This window comes from Vigna radiata, unplaced genomic scaffold (genome assembly GCF_000741045.1).
Source record: "Vigna radiata var. radiata cultivar VC1973A unplaced genomic scaffold, Vradiata_ver6 scaffold_134, whole genome shotgun sequence".
Lineage (NCBI taxonomy): Eukaryota > Viridiplantae > Streptophyta > Magnoliopsida > Fabales > Fabaceae > Vigna > Vigna radiata.
This window is the reverse complement of record NW_014543261.1, coordinates 612,579-629,571: the sequence shown is the minus strand read 5'-3', so window position 1 is coordinate 629,571 and position 16,993 is coordinate 612,579. Positions and strand designations below refer to the sequence as shown.

At 31.2% G+C, this 16,993-nt stretch overlaps 1 protein-coding gene across 1 annotated transcript; it reads right to left on the bottom strand.

Moving 5' to 3' along the window:
- Window positions 1-4,493: 4,493 nt before the first annotated feature.
- On the bottom strand, window positions 4,494-13,175 carry LOC106753590 (probable disease resistance protein At1g12280). Its single transcript, XM_022777606.1, has 6 exons — window positions 13,109-13,175; window positions 12,958-13,031; window positions 7,421-10,280; window positions 6,442-7,013; window positions 5,458-6,358; window positions 4,494-4,654 (listed from the first exon to the last, which is right to left on the bottom strand). The coding sequence occupies exons 3-6, from the start codon at window positions 10,245-10,247 to the stop codon at window positions 4,494-4,496; spliced, it is 4,461 nt and encodes a 1,486-aa protein (XP_022633327.1). The 5' UTR covers window positions 10,248-10,280; window positions 12,958-13,031; window positions 13,109-13,175.
- Between the last annotated feature and the right edge of the window lie 3,818 nt (window positions 13,176-16,993).

The following is a 16,993-nucleotide window of genomic DNA, read 5'->3' as shown; positions in this document are numbered from 1 at the left end:
ACTAATAAAATAATAAATCTTTAAATTTAAATTTATCCCAACAGTATTAAGGTAACTATGCAATAATATATATATATAAATTTGTTTCTAAATGGATAAAAGCTTTAATTATTAGTTTTGCCAAATTAATTTTAACTTTTACAACAAAATTTTACAGTAAATCTAACATGCATTAAGAAAGGTCAGGTAAGAAAATATTTAGGTCCATATAGACAGAAGGTAAAGAAACAAATCCCCATATTTTATATACAGGTTGTTTCATAATTTTGTATACAGGATGTCCTAGTCTATAGTGCAACAAATTAATATGAATACGTTTCTAAGAAATAATAGATCCTGGGATAAAATCTTGATAAAACATAGGAAAAAACTGCAAGTAATACAAATGCACATTAACATGCCCAATCATCCTAAGGCAGAACTTTCTTCTATCTGACACATCTAGAAAAAATTTAGAGTTGTTTCTAAATGGATAAAAGCTTTAATTATATTGAACGGTTGAAATATTGGTGTATGGTTATATGTAGAAGATATTAAGTTATCAAGTGTTACATATGGTTATATGGTTATAAGCCAATTCGTTTTTAACAACTTATTTACTTACTTTTAACAATTAATCAACTTAGTTTTATGAAATTATATAACAATTATTAGATTTGTTATAAGTAAAAAGGAATGAACAGTAATTTTCAATGTTAACTTGATGAAGAAAAATTAGGAACTCCATAGTTGATGTAAATCAGTTTGCTCCAAGACTCTCCAATGATGTTATTTTCACTAGAGTTTCCCAAAAGTCCTCAAATAGATTGGTTTGTTCCAAAAAGTCTTGTACTTATTTCAAGAGTTCCGAATTGTGCACAAACAAAGATCATTACAATTGTGGCGTTGATATTTGAATTCAAAAGAAATGAAATAAGTATCATTAATCTCAAAACAGAAAAGGTATTGCAAGTGGCTTTGAGCACTTCCTAATTGTTGCTGATGAAGTTTACTTCCATACTAGGAGATGAAGTTTAGTAAATGATATCTCAGTACTCTTTTAGTGAAGATGTCATTATTTAGGTCTAAAGGAAAAATAATATTAAGTTACATAAAAGAACAAATAGCCTTTTTGATTTTTCGTAACACTTGTTTTGTCTTTGTAGCCAAGAGCAACCTCTTACACAGCAGCAAACAAGATAACAGACATACAACAAAATGAAATATAAGAAGTAAATTGAAACTAGCTGATGAGAGCAACCTTAACAATAACAATGAACAACGAAAACCCTCACGGGATATTTGTAGCAGTCATGCGATTGAGCTCATATTCACTACACAGATCTGACCATTTGTAAGTCACGTCAAACAATTCTTGCTCAACTTTTCTTTTATCTTCCAACATTTGAGCTCTGTCCTTCATCACATTTTCAAGCTCCTTTTTGTACCCTATAGTTTCCGCAATGCATTTATTCTTTTCCTTCTCCAAAGATGATAAGGCAGCCTCACAAACTTTTATTTGTTCCTTCAAAACTACTTCCTTCAGTTGAGTTTCATTGTAGAGATTCTCTGCCTCAGAAATTTTGGAAACAAGAGTAGTGGCCACCTCATTCTGACAAGCTTCAAGCTTTCCCAACTTGTCGGTAGTAGCAAAGCCTTGCTTAAAGGAGCGTAGAATGGTTGGGAAGTGTTGGAGCATAGTGTCTATAATACGTTTGAGTCCATCTGATAGAGTCACATCTTTGAAAGGAAGGTTGGACAGCAAATTAAGAGTAGACCAAAGACGAAGAGTGTCAGTTTCAGAGCTAACTACGTCCTTCACAGACATCTTCAAAAACTTTTCTAGCTCAGCGAGGGTCTTTCCCACTGGCCTATCTTTACTCTCTTTTTCTGATGCAAATAAGCTTATGACATTGTTGGTCCCAAAGCCATGAATAATTTCAGGATGGTCAATTTCTTTACCACTTTCTGCCTCAGTTTGGTTGCTCGTAATTTCACTCTGGGAGGAATAAGAAGAAAATATATAACAGAAAAGACATTAGCATCAAGCCATAATAATTACAAAGTATTTAATTTCTTAATATCAATTTTGATAAAATCATAGAAATGCTAGAAGTAGAAGTTAAACTATGAACGTGATGGTAACAAGTTTATTAAATTTAAATTTTAATTTGAAATTCAGTTTATTTTATTTCTCTTAATTTCACATTTATGGTAAATAATAATTTAGATTGACCACATCATGTTTATATTGACCAAACAAGTTAGATATGTGAATTGTTTGAAATGAACTTACATGTGGATGTGATTTATTTTGGAAAGTAATTTTTTGTTCCAACTGAGAGCCAATAGGTTCAGAAAGAATTGATGAAGGTGCCATATTGGTATTCTTTGTTGTGGTTTCCTCCACAAGAACTTGCTCAATTTTCTGCACAAGAACAAAAAGATACGTTGCTTTGCATACTTGACTACTTTCTGTGATGTACTAGAAATGTTATTATTGATAGAAGGTGGACATGCATATTAATTTAAAACAATTGATGGTATTGCCATTTAGCAGAGGAATCTCGGGGCTACTTACAATTTCTCCAAATGATTTTTGTTGCAATTGGTTCATCAAACACGGTTCAATAATTCGCTGTTTGTCCACCAATGCCTAAACGAAGTAATGAACATGTGTAAAATAACTATACTCTCTATACTTTTATTTCATCAAATACTCGGAAAAATATTTATTAAACTCACATTTGCGGGTGTTTCATGTAGAGGCATATTTAAAGAACTTGGAGTTGGCCTATCAACTGGTTGTGAGTTTGTTAATGATGTTGCTATTTTTTGTATTTCTGAAGTGGAAACTTTTGCAACAAATTCCATCTCTAGTTCTTCATTTCTTGGAGCCACAATGCGGTCATTAGAAACAACACCTATTTCACTTTCTTTATCAACCAAGTTAGAACCTTCTTCCAAGCTAATGTTAGGTTCATCACCTCGTTCAACAGCCTGGGAATCTGGTACCATGTCCTCACTACTACACCGTGTAACAAACTTAAATTCCTCGTCAATGAACAAAAAACTAAGAAACTGATGCTATCAATCTTGTAAAAATTTCATATGCCACCAAATGTATATCTAAAGAGAAACATATATACATTTCAATTGGGCGTCAATAAAGTCAATAAGATTCATTCTTTACATTACATAGTTAAGAATTTAAATAATCATACCTTTTAGAATTGTCATATATTTGTCTCTGTGCAATGTTCTCTTGCAGCTTAGGATCCCTTGTGACAACACGTTGACGCATTTCATCAACCCATGAACTCTCAAAACCAATTTCAACAGCTTCTTTGCATAGTTTATGGAACTCTTTTTCTCTTTGAGGAATAATAACACTTTCGACACTCTCGTTATGAAGGAACACTAACATATCTGCCAAAATTTTCAACCTCCAAGCTTGAAAACGCTCACTAAACTGCTCACAAGCACTCCAAAGATGAGGATATGCTGTTATTGCCTCGACCAGAAGAGCAATTTGTTCATCATCCAAATCAACAAAACGTTTATATGCTCCCAATCTTGTACGGATATCTGCAGAAGCTGTAAAAAGTTTGAGAGGGTGATATGGAAATATTGGATGGAAATGAGAAAATAAGAAATCAGAAACCTGAAGAAATGTCAATGTTGTTGTTAGGAACAACATCTATTCCCTCTTGTTTATGTAAAATGTTCAACCCTTCTTCTACTTGGATTCCTTGGCTTGCCACTATTCCTAGCTTGCCTTCATTCATCTTATCATCTTGTTCAACTACCTTGGAATCTAGTGCAAGTATGTCCTCGCCACCAGACTCGATGTGAGTTTCAACAGCATCTCCAATGCTAGTGTCTTCAACTCCAGTTGATGAAGATTCAATGCTCTCATTTCCTTCGTCCTCAATGTCCTGTGTATTACAAATTGAAAAAGTACGATTGAGGGAGTGGCTCTAAAGTTTGAAAGGAGCCCTATTACTATTGCTTCTTCAAGTGCATATATATTGGTATGAAAACCTTCTTCACTGTTTGATTCCTCATACACCAACTTTCCTTTTAGGAGTTAGTCTTAATATTACAAAATCCATTTTTATGTTTCAGTAATATGCTAGAACTTTTCCAATAAATTCAAAAGCAGTAGTTGGTATTGCTAGTCTATCAGTGATATGCTAGAACTTTTCCAATAAATGTTGTCAGTTTCATTTTTACAATGCAAAAGCTAAGTATGGTAAGATAACTTTTGATTGTGACCATACTTCCTTCTTCTCCATATTTAGGTTACCAATTTCTATTTGATTCTTAATTAGTTGACATATATGACTTTATCTAATGCAATGGTCCTTTTATCTGAATCAAGGGAGAACAACAATTTTCTTTGTTGGTGATTAAGGTGGCGTCTGTTGATTTACCAAAGATGATTTATTTTAATAAAAAGGAGATGAAATTTAGTACGTTAAATTGAAAAATGTTATTTTAATAATGAGACATTATCGGCTTTTTTTAATTTTATTTATATTCATATTCATAGATTGGTTGATTCTGACCTGTGATGAAGCGAACTCACTACTACCATTGATAGTTGAATAGTCGTCTATGGATCTTACTATGTCTTCAAATTCCCAACTACGAACTTCAGTGTTTATGAAATCTGTAGAAAGATATATGTATTAGGAAATTAACGTCAAAATGAAATTCATAACAAAAAGGAATACAACCTCAACTTTCCATGATGGATCATTATATCATTACAATTAAAAAAGAAAAAAGATATAAATAGTTGGGAATATTTTTATCACACCCATCAAAATAAAGTGGCGACTCTACGTCTTGGGGATCCTACCCTTTACAACAGTTTTCTTCATGACTAAAATTAGTAGAACCTAATATTAAAAGACTTGCAGCAAAAGTTAAGTTAATGTTCTAATTTTAAAAAATTCTGGTGGTATTCGGTTGGGAATTGGAAACCATGCCAATATATACATATGCAAGACTTATTTCAAATGTGATCATATTTTGTGAACGAATTAGCAACTTTAGTTGTGCATTGTGGAGTTAGAATAAGCGAATTCAAAACGTTTAGTTAATATAACAATTATTTGATATTTCTTGACATCATAAAAAAATTAAAAATAATAAATTGTAATAGTACACTAGGATAGAATAAATTACATAGATAACTAAATTGTAATAGTACAAACAAAATGTGAAAATAACTAAAATTCTTAAAATAATGAGTACAATAACATATTTTCGTTGTTGAATAAAAGTGAGATAAAAATTACATTTAATTTGAAACTCATAAACTTCCTTTGAGAGTGTATACGAGTTAAGACCAACATTTATTTAGAAAATAGTTATCTCATTTCTATACTATAATAGTTTAAGATTAATTCAAGAGTTTGACATCCATCCATTAATAGTTTAAATTTGAAGACTTTATATAGTATTTACCTTTGTAAGGAAAATGTAACCAGAGCTTCTGAAGAGTAGTTGTTGAAGTCAAAGAGAGTTTTGGACATTTGTAGACAATGCAATTCTTTAAATTATGCAATTCAATCTCTTGACTGAAGTTTGAAAGATGCATAAATATTAAAAGTTTGAGTCTTGGAAGCTCAACTTTAATCTTTCCTTCTTTACATCCAACAAGCTCTTCTAGTTCATATGCTCCATTGATGGCTAGAAGATGAAGATTGGGAAGGTCATGAGAAGCAGATTCAGATACACATCTTTTCAACTTGGGGCAATGATCAACAAGCAATGCTTCTAGTTTTGGGAAGCATGGTTGAGGAGAAACAAGATTAGACAAATTTTTATCCCCTTCAATGATTTGTCTTAATTCTTTGCATTTTCTTATCTTCAAAAGCTTCAACTTTGGTAAGCATCTTAAAACAGACTTTGGGAAGACTACTTCCAATTTTGCACATTCAATTATTTCTAGTTTTTCAAGATTTGGGAAAGCAAAATAATTCTTTGAAGCTTCTTTATCACATCCAAAAGAAAGAAGAATTGACTCGTCTTCTTCCATGATCTGCTTCAATTCCATGCACTCTGTTATGGTTAGCCACTTCAACTGTGGTAAGCATCTTACAATAGACTTTGGAAAGATTACTTCCAACTTTCCACAATAACTTATATATAATGTGGTAAGATGTTGGAGAGTAAGTGAATTGTTGGGACCCACCCAAATATAAGTCAATTGAGGAACATTATACAACTCCATGTTCTCTAACCTTAAACTCACTGGTTGGCCAATCATTTCATGTTCATTAAGACAAAAAATACGTTCTACAGCAGAATGCTTTATGTTTAGAGTTTGCAAAGTGGGGAGATGGTTCTGAATCCCTTTTGGATCCTGTAGGACATTAAGAGCAAATGTAAACATAAACGAAAAAGGAAAAACTAATTAATAATCATAACAAAAAAAGACAAGACTACCTTAGTACTTGTGATAATCGTCAAACAACTGTAACAATGAAAGTCCTTCAAAGATGGCCACGTCACAGTGAGAGTGTTGATAGAACAAATGCTAACAAACTTTGGTACATATTGAAGAGAGAGTATTTCCAATGCTGAGAATTGAATACGAATCTCCTTATAATCCTTATTAGCTACGTCATATTGGTCAATCATATATTTCAATTGGGAACAGTTATACACTGAGAGTTCTTTTAAGTTAGGAAAGATAGCTCTCATATTCTCTTTGCCATATTCATCATCAGTGTCTATTTCATTCAATTCTCCAACAAAAGAAACAGGGAATATACCCACCAATAAGGCACAATAACTGATATGTAGCTTTTTCAAACTTTGGAAGATTGAAATATCACTCTCACAATCATGCTCATCCTCAACAATGCTTTCGTGAGTTACTATATCCTTCAAACTTTTGCAGCTTTCTATGAACAATTCTTCTAAAGAAGTCAAGGTCTTAGCTATCGATGTTGTAAAAATTGAGCCTAACTTCCCACAACCTTTTATCCTAAGGCTTGCAAGGCTAGACAGAGTTCCTGAAAAGCAATTATAAATTAAAAAAATATTGGTTTCTAGGAACTAAAACCACAATTTAGAGCGACAAAATTATCGGTTAATAATGATGAAAATAAAGGTACAAGACAGTTTCCTTTAAATAATTTTAAACTTAAGAAACAACTTCACATGCAAATATAATTGTCTTTAATTTTAAATGACACCAATTTTGCTTGTAGTGTATTAACAAGTTTAAGTAAAAGTAGATTAGTATTGTGCCGAGTTTGAAACTTACTAATGGAAAATAACATGGTGACGAAACAATATATAATTATTATGCTTAAATTTTTCATATATAGTTACAGATTTATGTACTTGTAAATAAGTTCGAAATTACATGTCACTATTTAAGCAATACTATGTAGACTTACTAATTATTGATGCTTACCTTCCTCAACGATTTCATCAAGTTCTTTTCTATCCTGCTCTGTTAATGGAACAATATCTCCAATTATTTCTTCTAGCTTCTCACATTCTTCTATCTCGAGAACTTTCAATTGAGTTAAGCCTCCTACAATGTTGGCTGGGAATATATGTTTTACTTCTCGACACCTAAATACCTCTACTTCCTGAAGATTCTGGAAGATTTGTACAGGATGCCGCCCACTGGTGAATTCATCTTGACTTTTCTCTGCTTTCTCTTCATCTGTTAATATATGCTTCAGTCCATCACATCTTGATATTTTTAATATTTTCAATTTTACCAAACTTCGAGCAACCCCATACGTGAAGAGAGATGTCAGTCCTGGACAATAACTTAAACTCAAATTTTCTAAGTTCTCAAAAGGCCCATTGGCAGGAAGAAAACAATGCCATATAACTCTTAGATTTTCCATGTTATCGATTATCAGCGTATGCAACTTGGAGAAGAGAGTCACCACCTCACTCGAGTGACTACGAGTGTCAATCAAACATTCTAACTCTTGAGAAAAACGTACCTCCAACTTATTCAACTCATTCAAATATCCTCCTTCAATTTGAAATATATCAGGGATCATACTTTTTGCGCCTCCATGAATATTTCTTACAAATAGATCCTTTGCTTTTTTTGCCAAACCCTTCATTACCTCATTTGATACGTCAAAATGGTTAAGTAATAAAGTTCTGCGATGAGTGTAAATATCTCCATAATTAAAATGCTCAAAATCATAAGATCCTAATACAATTCCATAACTTTGCAGTGTTTGAGGGACACTAAACGTCTTAAAGAATTCAATATTGGTTTCAGCATTCCACCATTCTTTAATATTGTCTTCACTGTTAGCATCCCATTCTCCTTGAATATCAATAATGTACAACTCTTCCAAAAACGGGATTCTCTTGATCACTTCAAAATTCTTAACTTTAATGTCACATCCAGTCAACTCCAACAATTTTAGTGTAATTGCAACATCAGTTTGTAATTCAGGGAATGAAGGTAGTAAACAACCAAATAACGAGAGACTTTGAAGATTCTTCATACCGCTTAAAAATGAGAAGTCGCTCAATTCATAATTAAAAATGATTAGATCTCGAAGATTTGTTAATGTTTTGAAACATATTGTTGACAATGGTGTTTTTCCATCCCCACCGTTGTCAAGAATCAATACTTTGAGCATTCCCATTCTTTTGAAAATCCCATCAAATTCTTTCATCTTTGTTCGTAAGCGTAAAAACTCAAGATTGGAGCAATCCAAATCATTTGGAAATTTCACACAATATAGATATCTTACTGAATTTTGTTCCACCATAACATCTTTTTCCACTTCACACTTGATCATCTTATTCTCATTCTTTGCTATCAAATGGGCCACATCACGAACTAAGTCATGCATTTTGACACGTTCATGATCTTCATCCAACAATAAACAACAACTAACGAGTTTAATTTTAGCTGCAATCACTTCACTTCTTGCCTCTTCATATGAGTGAACTTCTCCAACTACACCTAATCCTATTGCACATCTTGTCAAAAGTTCAACTAGAATTTCACAATCTTCAGGAAACACAGAGCACAACAGGAAGAGTGATTTAGCTTCTTTAGCATCCAAATTATCATAGCTCAATCGCAAGCACTTGTAGGGATCAGTCAAACCTCTTTCAATATTTATTGGCTTCGAATGTCTCAATTTATTCAATGTAACACTCCATACCATCTCAGTTTTTCCCTTCAAACTACAAGCAACAGCTGCAATAGTAACCGGCAATCCTTTACATTCATTGGAAATTAATCTTCCCATTTCCTTTAAGGTATCAGAGGTGGCTTCTGATATAAGTGCTTTATTTTGGAAAAGAGTCCATGCTTCTTCATCTGTTAAAATTGGCAAGTAAATCTTTCTTTGACAATCCATTAAAGTACAAACTGCTTCTGATCTACTTGTAATGAGAATCTTGCATCCTTTATGGTGTTCAGAAGAAGGAATCCCAATATGACCCAAGTCAAGCTTTTCCCATACATCATCTAGAATTATAAAAATATTTTTCTCTTGAGTTAATCTTGAGCACAATCTTTGGGCTCTCTGCATTTCCTCGGGTTCTGGAAATTCAAATTGCAGTGAACTTGCTATCTTTTCTTGAACCCTCCGAACTTCTGCCGTACTAGAAACAGGTACAAAAAGAACTTCTTCAAAAAGATGCTCTGCTTCTACAAATTTCCTAACCTCCATTGCTAATGTGGTTTTACCACAACCTCCCATCCCATACAACCCAATCATGGAAACATCATTATTTTTCACTGCATCCAGTAGTTGCTCGTATGCAGATTGTCTACTCTCAAAATTCATGCATTTTTCTAAAAGCATATCAAGTGTGTTTGAAGGAAGCGTAGCGATGCGGTCAAATGGCACATATTTTCTACCCTCATCAATGAACTTTTTGAGGTCCATAGTTTTATTTGCTAACTTTTTTCCAACATGGTATCGCCAAATCCAATTTGGACAGTGCCCAAAGCAACAATGTTTTGGTGTTCTTGCCTCTTCCAGCAACTGATTCACATTGTGTACATCATTGATAGCATCTTCCAGCCACTTGTCCACAATTGCATCGGGATTTCTCGCTTGTTTCTTGACATGCTTAACAAATTTTTGGACACTATCTCTCGTTATAATCAAACTGCTTTCTTCTTCTTCAAGCCTTTTGACGAAATTTTTAAAGCAACAAAGATAACGTAATTGATTTAATGCTCCACACACTAAATCTCTTGAAACAGAAGATGCAAAACCCAAGAGACACTCCATCAATTTATTCTAACATATACAACTTTCTTAAACCTGATCAAGAAAAGATAAACACACTTGTAAGTCTTGCAATTATATTTAGATGTATTACATAACAAAATGATTTTAAAATAATTTATTTCATCCTTCAGTACATAAAGAGTTATCAAGTAATTAAATTTAATGTTTTCTATCCTAAATAGTCAATTATGGGATACACAATAAAAAAAATCTAATAACTTTAATCATTGGTTTTAAAAATTTTAGGTTTGATTAGAGTTTTTAAATATATTTTTCGTCACTTTGATGAGTATCAAGAGTTCTACACTTCACACTGAAAATTACTCTATAAACAATTCGGTATACAAAACTATACTTTCAAGTCTTCATTACTTGTATTAATTCATTATAATGAAATATATTAATTCACCGTTTTCCTCACTTAAATAGTTAAGATCAAGTTTATCGTATACCCTCTCTTCAAAAAATTACCGTTAATATAAGACACTTTGTTTTCTTATCTATAATTTAATTTTCAATTTTTTCTTTTAAACACAAAATCTTCACTTTAATTCCTCATTTTTTTTAAGACTAAATTAATTTTTTTCAACAGTTTTTTTTTTCATAAATTGTGAAACTTTGAGTGAGGTGGCATGTTATCATAATTTATTATTATAAGGAAATGTAACGTATCTAAGAGGCCAATTATAAGACTAGTTAATTATTGACAAAAGGGATTAAATAAAACTATCAAGAATCTTATGTGAAAGTCATGAAAATATCAATCAATTGAGGAGAATACAAACTTCAATGATTACATAATATTAATTAGTTGAGTGTGAGTAAGAGTGGATAAATAGAACTGAATTGCACTATATCATTAAAATCTGTACTGAACTAAAAACTAATTTGTCTAAACTAAAATGTAGAACAGTTCAAACAAATTGAAGTGAATTGTTTTTTTATTTTATCAAACTGTACTGAACATAACTATACTAAATTGTACTAAACTATAATATAAATTGAACTGAACTACTAACTATATTAATTTTAAACTGAATTGTACTAATTTTAAACTGGATTGTACTAGTTTTTAAACTAAATAGTATAATTATACATGTTTTTTAAATTAAAATTTATTTTAATATTTATTTTATTTTATTCATAAGTATCTTACAAATTAATTTTTTAATTATTTGATATTATTATTTTCTATTTTATTTATATTTTTATTTATTATTATATGTGTATAGAAATTATTTTATTTTTTATTTATTTATTTATTTATTTTATTTTATTGATAAAAAATATAAAAAATAACGTCTGATAATAAATATATATATATATATATATATATATATATATTATATATATATATATATATTAATTATATGTAATATTATATAATATAAAAATATAAGTTATATTCTTTATTTAGATACGTTATATGTTTATTGATAAAAGTATAAAATTTGTGATAAAAAAATTGTCTTATAAAATTAATTATTAATTTTTTTATATGAACAATTTTTTTTATTAATATTTTATTATTAAATAAAAACAGTTTTCACAATTAGTTTTTTAGTTTTTTTTAGTATAATAAGTGTAGTATAGATAACTTTTTTTTAGTATAATATAGTGCAGTAAAGATAAGTTATTTTTCTCAGCCGTAGGTGTAAGTTGTTTGTGAGATTAAGTGTGTAGGGAGGTTCAACACACACATACATCATCATACTTGGTAAAATATTGGTCGCTTTGGGCAAGCTCTCATGTATTTGCTTTTGGTACCACTCTAAAAGGCCTTTATCAATGAAGATATTGTTCGCTTTGGGCCTCTCTATTTCCATGTTTGTTGTCTTTAGTATGAGGGTATGTTAGAAATCTCACGTTAGTTAAGTAGGTACAAAACTCACCTTCAGAACTACAATTTATGAGATATGTGAATGTTCGATATCCTTAACGTGAGGTGTGTTGAAAATTCCATATTGACTAAAAATATGCACAAATTATAATTCATAAGTGAATGTTAACTAAATTAATTTTATAAGATTAAGTTAGGATTAAGTGGTTTTAAAGTTGTTAAAAATCTATCTCAGTGAAATAAGTTAGGTATTTCAAACCTACCTCTTTACCATTCCCAATGTCTTCCAAAGATATATTAAAAATTTCACATTAATAAAAAATTAATCCAATTTTATGATATATATATATATATATATATATATATATATATATATATATTAAATTAATTTAATGAGATTGAATTAATGAGTTAAATTTCATTACTTAAATACTGTGTTTGACTTAATATGATGATAATTATGATTGTGTTATTTTTTCTTTATCAATACATTAAACTACGGGAAAAAAATTAAAAATTAAAAATACTCATTTAATTTCAAATAATTCAATGTGGTTAAGAATTAATTAGATTTAAATAAAGTTTTGAACTAGTTACACTTTTACTCTCTTAGAAAGGACATCAGCTCTGTTTAAAGTAAAATGATAGTATTATGTTTTCTGAAATTAAACTGAGACCAAACTGCTTTTAAAATTTTACACAAATTTTCCATTTGTATATTAAATATCACTTAATACGAATAAAAGTATGTAAACTCTGTTTATACTCTTTTGGCTTTGAAGTTCAGTAAAAAAGAGAAGAAGCATATGTAGTTGATATCTAACTAATTTGGAAGTGAAAAATGAGGAGAAATAGGTAAGCTTAGGTTACCTCCTTTAACAGATATGCAGAGAGCAATGGAAGAATTGGCCAGAAAGAAACAGAGACGCTCAAACGTTAAGTTACTGTTTAAACACAAAAACAAACGGAAACGATTAGAATTTGAAATCAAAGCAGAACATAACTCCACAGTGATAGTTACCTCCACAGAGACGAATGAACTCCATTGCTTGAATCGATTACAGAGTATGCGATATAATGCGATAAGAATGAAAGCAAAGCTTTTCTAACACTGACAATTTGTCCTTCCTATTCACTTTAAAGCGTCTTCCTTTTCTTTATTGAATTATTATTATTTAAAAAAAGCTTTATCAATACTTTTTAATTTTTATACTTCTTTTCAACGTCTGATAAAAAGATATTTAATATTATTTTATGGTTAAATATATGTTTTAGTCTTCGTATTTGTATCCAATTCTCAATTGGATCCCTATGTTTTTTTTTGTCCCAATTGCGTCCTAATATTTGTTAATTTTAAGCAATAAATCCTTCCCCGTTAACTAGCCACTGACGCCGTTTGCACTGTGTTGATCTGTAATGGATGTTTAGTTTTTAATTTAAGTAATTCCATTACGTGGAATTTTGATTTAAAAAAACAAAGTACAACTAAAAAAAAAAAAGAGAAAAAGGGAGACACTACTGGGGATCGATCATTCACTCTCTGTTCTACTCACTCAACAGAGAATCCTCCCCTTTGGCTCGAGACTTTCTCAGCTCCTCTCACCCATGACCATCCCAACCACATTTCCCATTCATTTCCAGTTCTTCACCTTAGCCTCCAACAGATCCATGATTCACTTGACCAATTTCCATTGCCATCCTCCTTAACAAAGAAGCAACACTTCACTATCAGCTTAAGACCCATTATTTCCACATTCATCATCTCATTCAACCACCACAGCGCTAAATACACACANAACAGTACCATTATTCTCAACGCACCTACACGAACAAAATCAACCCATAACCACCGTAATAGAAGCCCGAAATCAACGCACACAACACCATAACGGAAACCTGCATAATACCCAAGCAAGCATAAAATCGGAAATTCCATTCATTACTATACAACTTTGTTCCCCTGGGAAACTAAATCGAAGATGAAAGTTAAGAAAAGGTAAGAAGTGTGTTCTGTTTGGAAGTCGTGACCTCGATGATGGAGAAGGTGGGGTCGGTCAATGTCGGTGTTCAAGGGAGGAAAGCCGACCCTAGGCTGGCGAGAGAAGGGGATTTCGTTCTCCGGTGGCACGACTAAGATTGAGCAGTCGTAGTACCAGTAACGGCGCAGGAGAACGAACATTTGGCGGCCAAGCTCGCCTAGATCACGTGACGCAAAGAGGCGACTCCGTGTTTTCTTTCGCGCAGTGGGAGGGACAAGTTTGCTCCTCCGCCGGTGGTGGCTCCGGCGTCACGAATCGTTACCGGCGACGCCATTGATGGCATTTTGTGGCAAAGAGGCAAGCAATGGCTGACTGCGCTCAAGGGTGGAAGAACCCCAACCCTAGGACGACGCGAGAGGAAAAAACGGCAGTGACGCCGTTGACGGCGATGTGGTGGTGAAGATGGTGGTGCGGTTGTGGTCCGTTTGGGCGAAGGCTGGACGGAGTACGTGTGTGGGTGGCTGAGATGGATGCACTCAGAGCTTTTCTCCTCTTGGCTCTCGGACACCAAATCCTTAGCTCAGACACCCTAATCCCCAACTTAACTAAAATAAAAACACTTTAAAAACATAATATACAAATATATACGTGTCAATTAAATGCATTATTTTTAAATTAAAATTTCACGTAATGGAATTACTTAAATTAAAAATTAAATATCCATTACAGATCAGCACAGTGCAAACGACGTCAGTGACTAGTTAACGGTGAGGGTTTTATTGTCTAAAATTAACAAATATTAGGATGCAATTGGGATAAAAAAAAATATGGGGACTCAATTGAGGATTAGATACAAATATGAGGATTAAAACATATATTTCACCTTATTTTATTGGTATTAGATAGGTGTTGAATAAGAATTAAGATGTTTGAGTATCATTATCCTACTATTAATACTCTCCATGATTGAGGGATGCTTTGACCTCCACTTTTATATATTTTTAAAGTCTTTGTCGTTTATTTATTATTGTTGTCGGGTGGGTACTATTAAAAAGGTGAATGGACAGATTTACCCATTAAACTTAATTTGCATTTACCCATTTTATAATCTCACTTTTTTTTTCTTCCGATAAAATTTATAATTCCCAAATTACATTTACTAAAATTATAATAAAAAAGTAAAAATTATTCCTGACTTATTGTTTAATTAATCCGAAAGATAGTTTCCAATTTAAAAATATCTTATAAATTACATATTTTAGAATATATTTAAAAAAAAGTAAAGAATTTGCATCTGAAAAATATTTTTAAATAAAAATTGTTATAGAATGCATTAAAAAAATACATTTCCAGTTAATGTATTTTGGATTGAATATTCTCTTTGCGGATCGACCATTTTCTTGCAGCGCCTCCATTTTATTTCTTTCATCATCACCATTTTTAATCTTGTAAGCACGAGAGTGTTATCTTCCTCTTCTCTTTTGCCTGCAATGTCATGTACCTTATTAGTGAATAATATCACACTCTTAATTTGGATATATATATATATATATATATATATATATATATATATATATATATATATATATATATATATATATATATATATATATATATATATATATATATATATATATATATATATATATATATATATAACATAATTATTACTCATTAACTAATATAATAAAGTATATATAACATAATTATTACCCATTAATTAATATAATAAATTATTGATGCATACACTTTAAAACTTATAAAATTCTCATGAATAAATAAATCACTCATAAAACAATCTATTAACTTTAGCTAACAAAACTAGCTAGGCAAAAAAACGATTTTTAAGAAAGACTTTTTATTCAGCAATAATCCATTAAGTATAAACAATGTTAAAGTAATATAACTATAAATAAATAAGATAATACTTTTTTTATACTAGTTGTAATTATAACATGTATAGAAAGTGATATAATGACATTTTATAATAAATAAAAAAATATACTAATTCTAATTATAATCAATAAAGAAAGTGGACGCAATAACATTTTTATAATAAATAAAATATTCTCTACAGCGATTATAATTATAATCGATATAGAAAGTAGTTTCTTTTTTTTATTATTTATAAAAACAAAGTAGTTTCTTTTTTTATTATTTATAAATATAAACCTACAAGTTAATCCATCATATTTGTGATCTCTATCTAGTGGAGCTTGTGAACAAGAGTTCATATATGTGGCGATTGTGAGAATGTTGGTGTGCAAGAAGAAGACATGGCGCTGCTCAAGGGTGCGATTTGGAAAGATTTGGAAATCTCTTGGCGCTGCTCAAGAGAACTTTCTCAAGATCTCTTCGGCATACCTTTCTTGAGACACAAAAATGTCAGTCTTAAGTTGTTTGACTTCCAATTCAAGAAAGTACTTCATGTGTCCCAAGTCGGTCATTTCAAACTCTTTCTCAATGACACTTTCGAACTCCTTATTCATCTCTACATTACTTCCCACATGAAGATAAGATCATTGACATAAAAAGCAATGCACATTACATTACCTTCATGTTTCTTTATGTATAAGGAATCTTCATATGGACACTATTTATTTATGTTCTTGTTGAAGTAAGTATTAATGCATCCATTTCGTGCCCAATGAGCTTCTTTCAGCTCATACAATGCCTTCTTCAATCTCAATACTTTCTTTTATTCTCCTCTTCTCATATACTCAAGCAATTGTTCAATATATACTTCTTTCTTCAAGACTTCACTAAAAAATTTCGACTTCACGTCCATTTGAAAGATCGACCATTTATGTTAAGCTACTGATAAAATCAACATTCAAACGATCTCCATTCTTGTCACTGGTGTAAACACCTTGCCATAGTCAACTCCTTCCTTATATTTATAGCTCTTAGCAACAAGTCTAACTTTG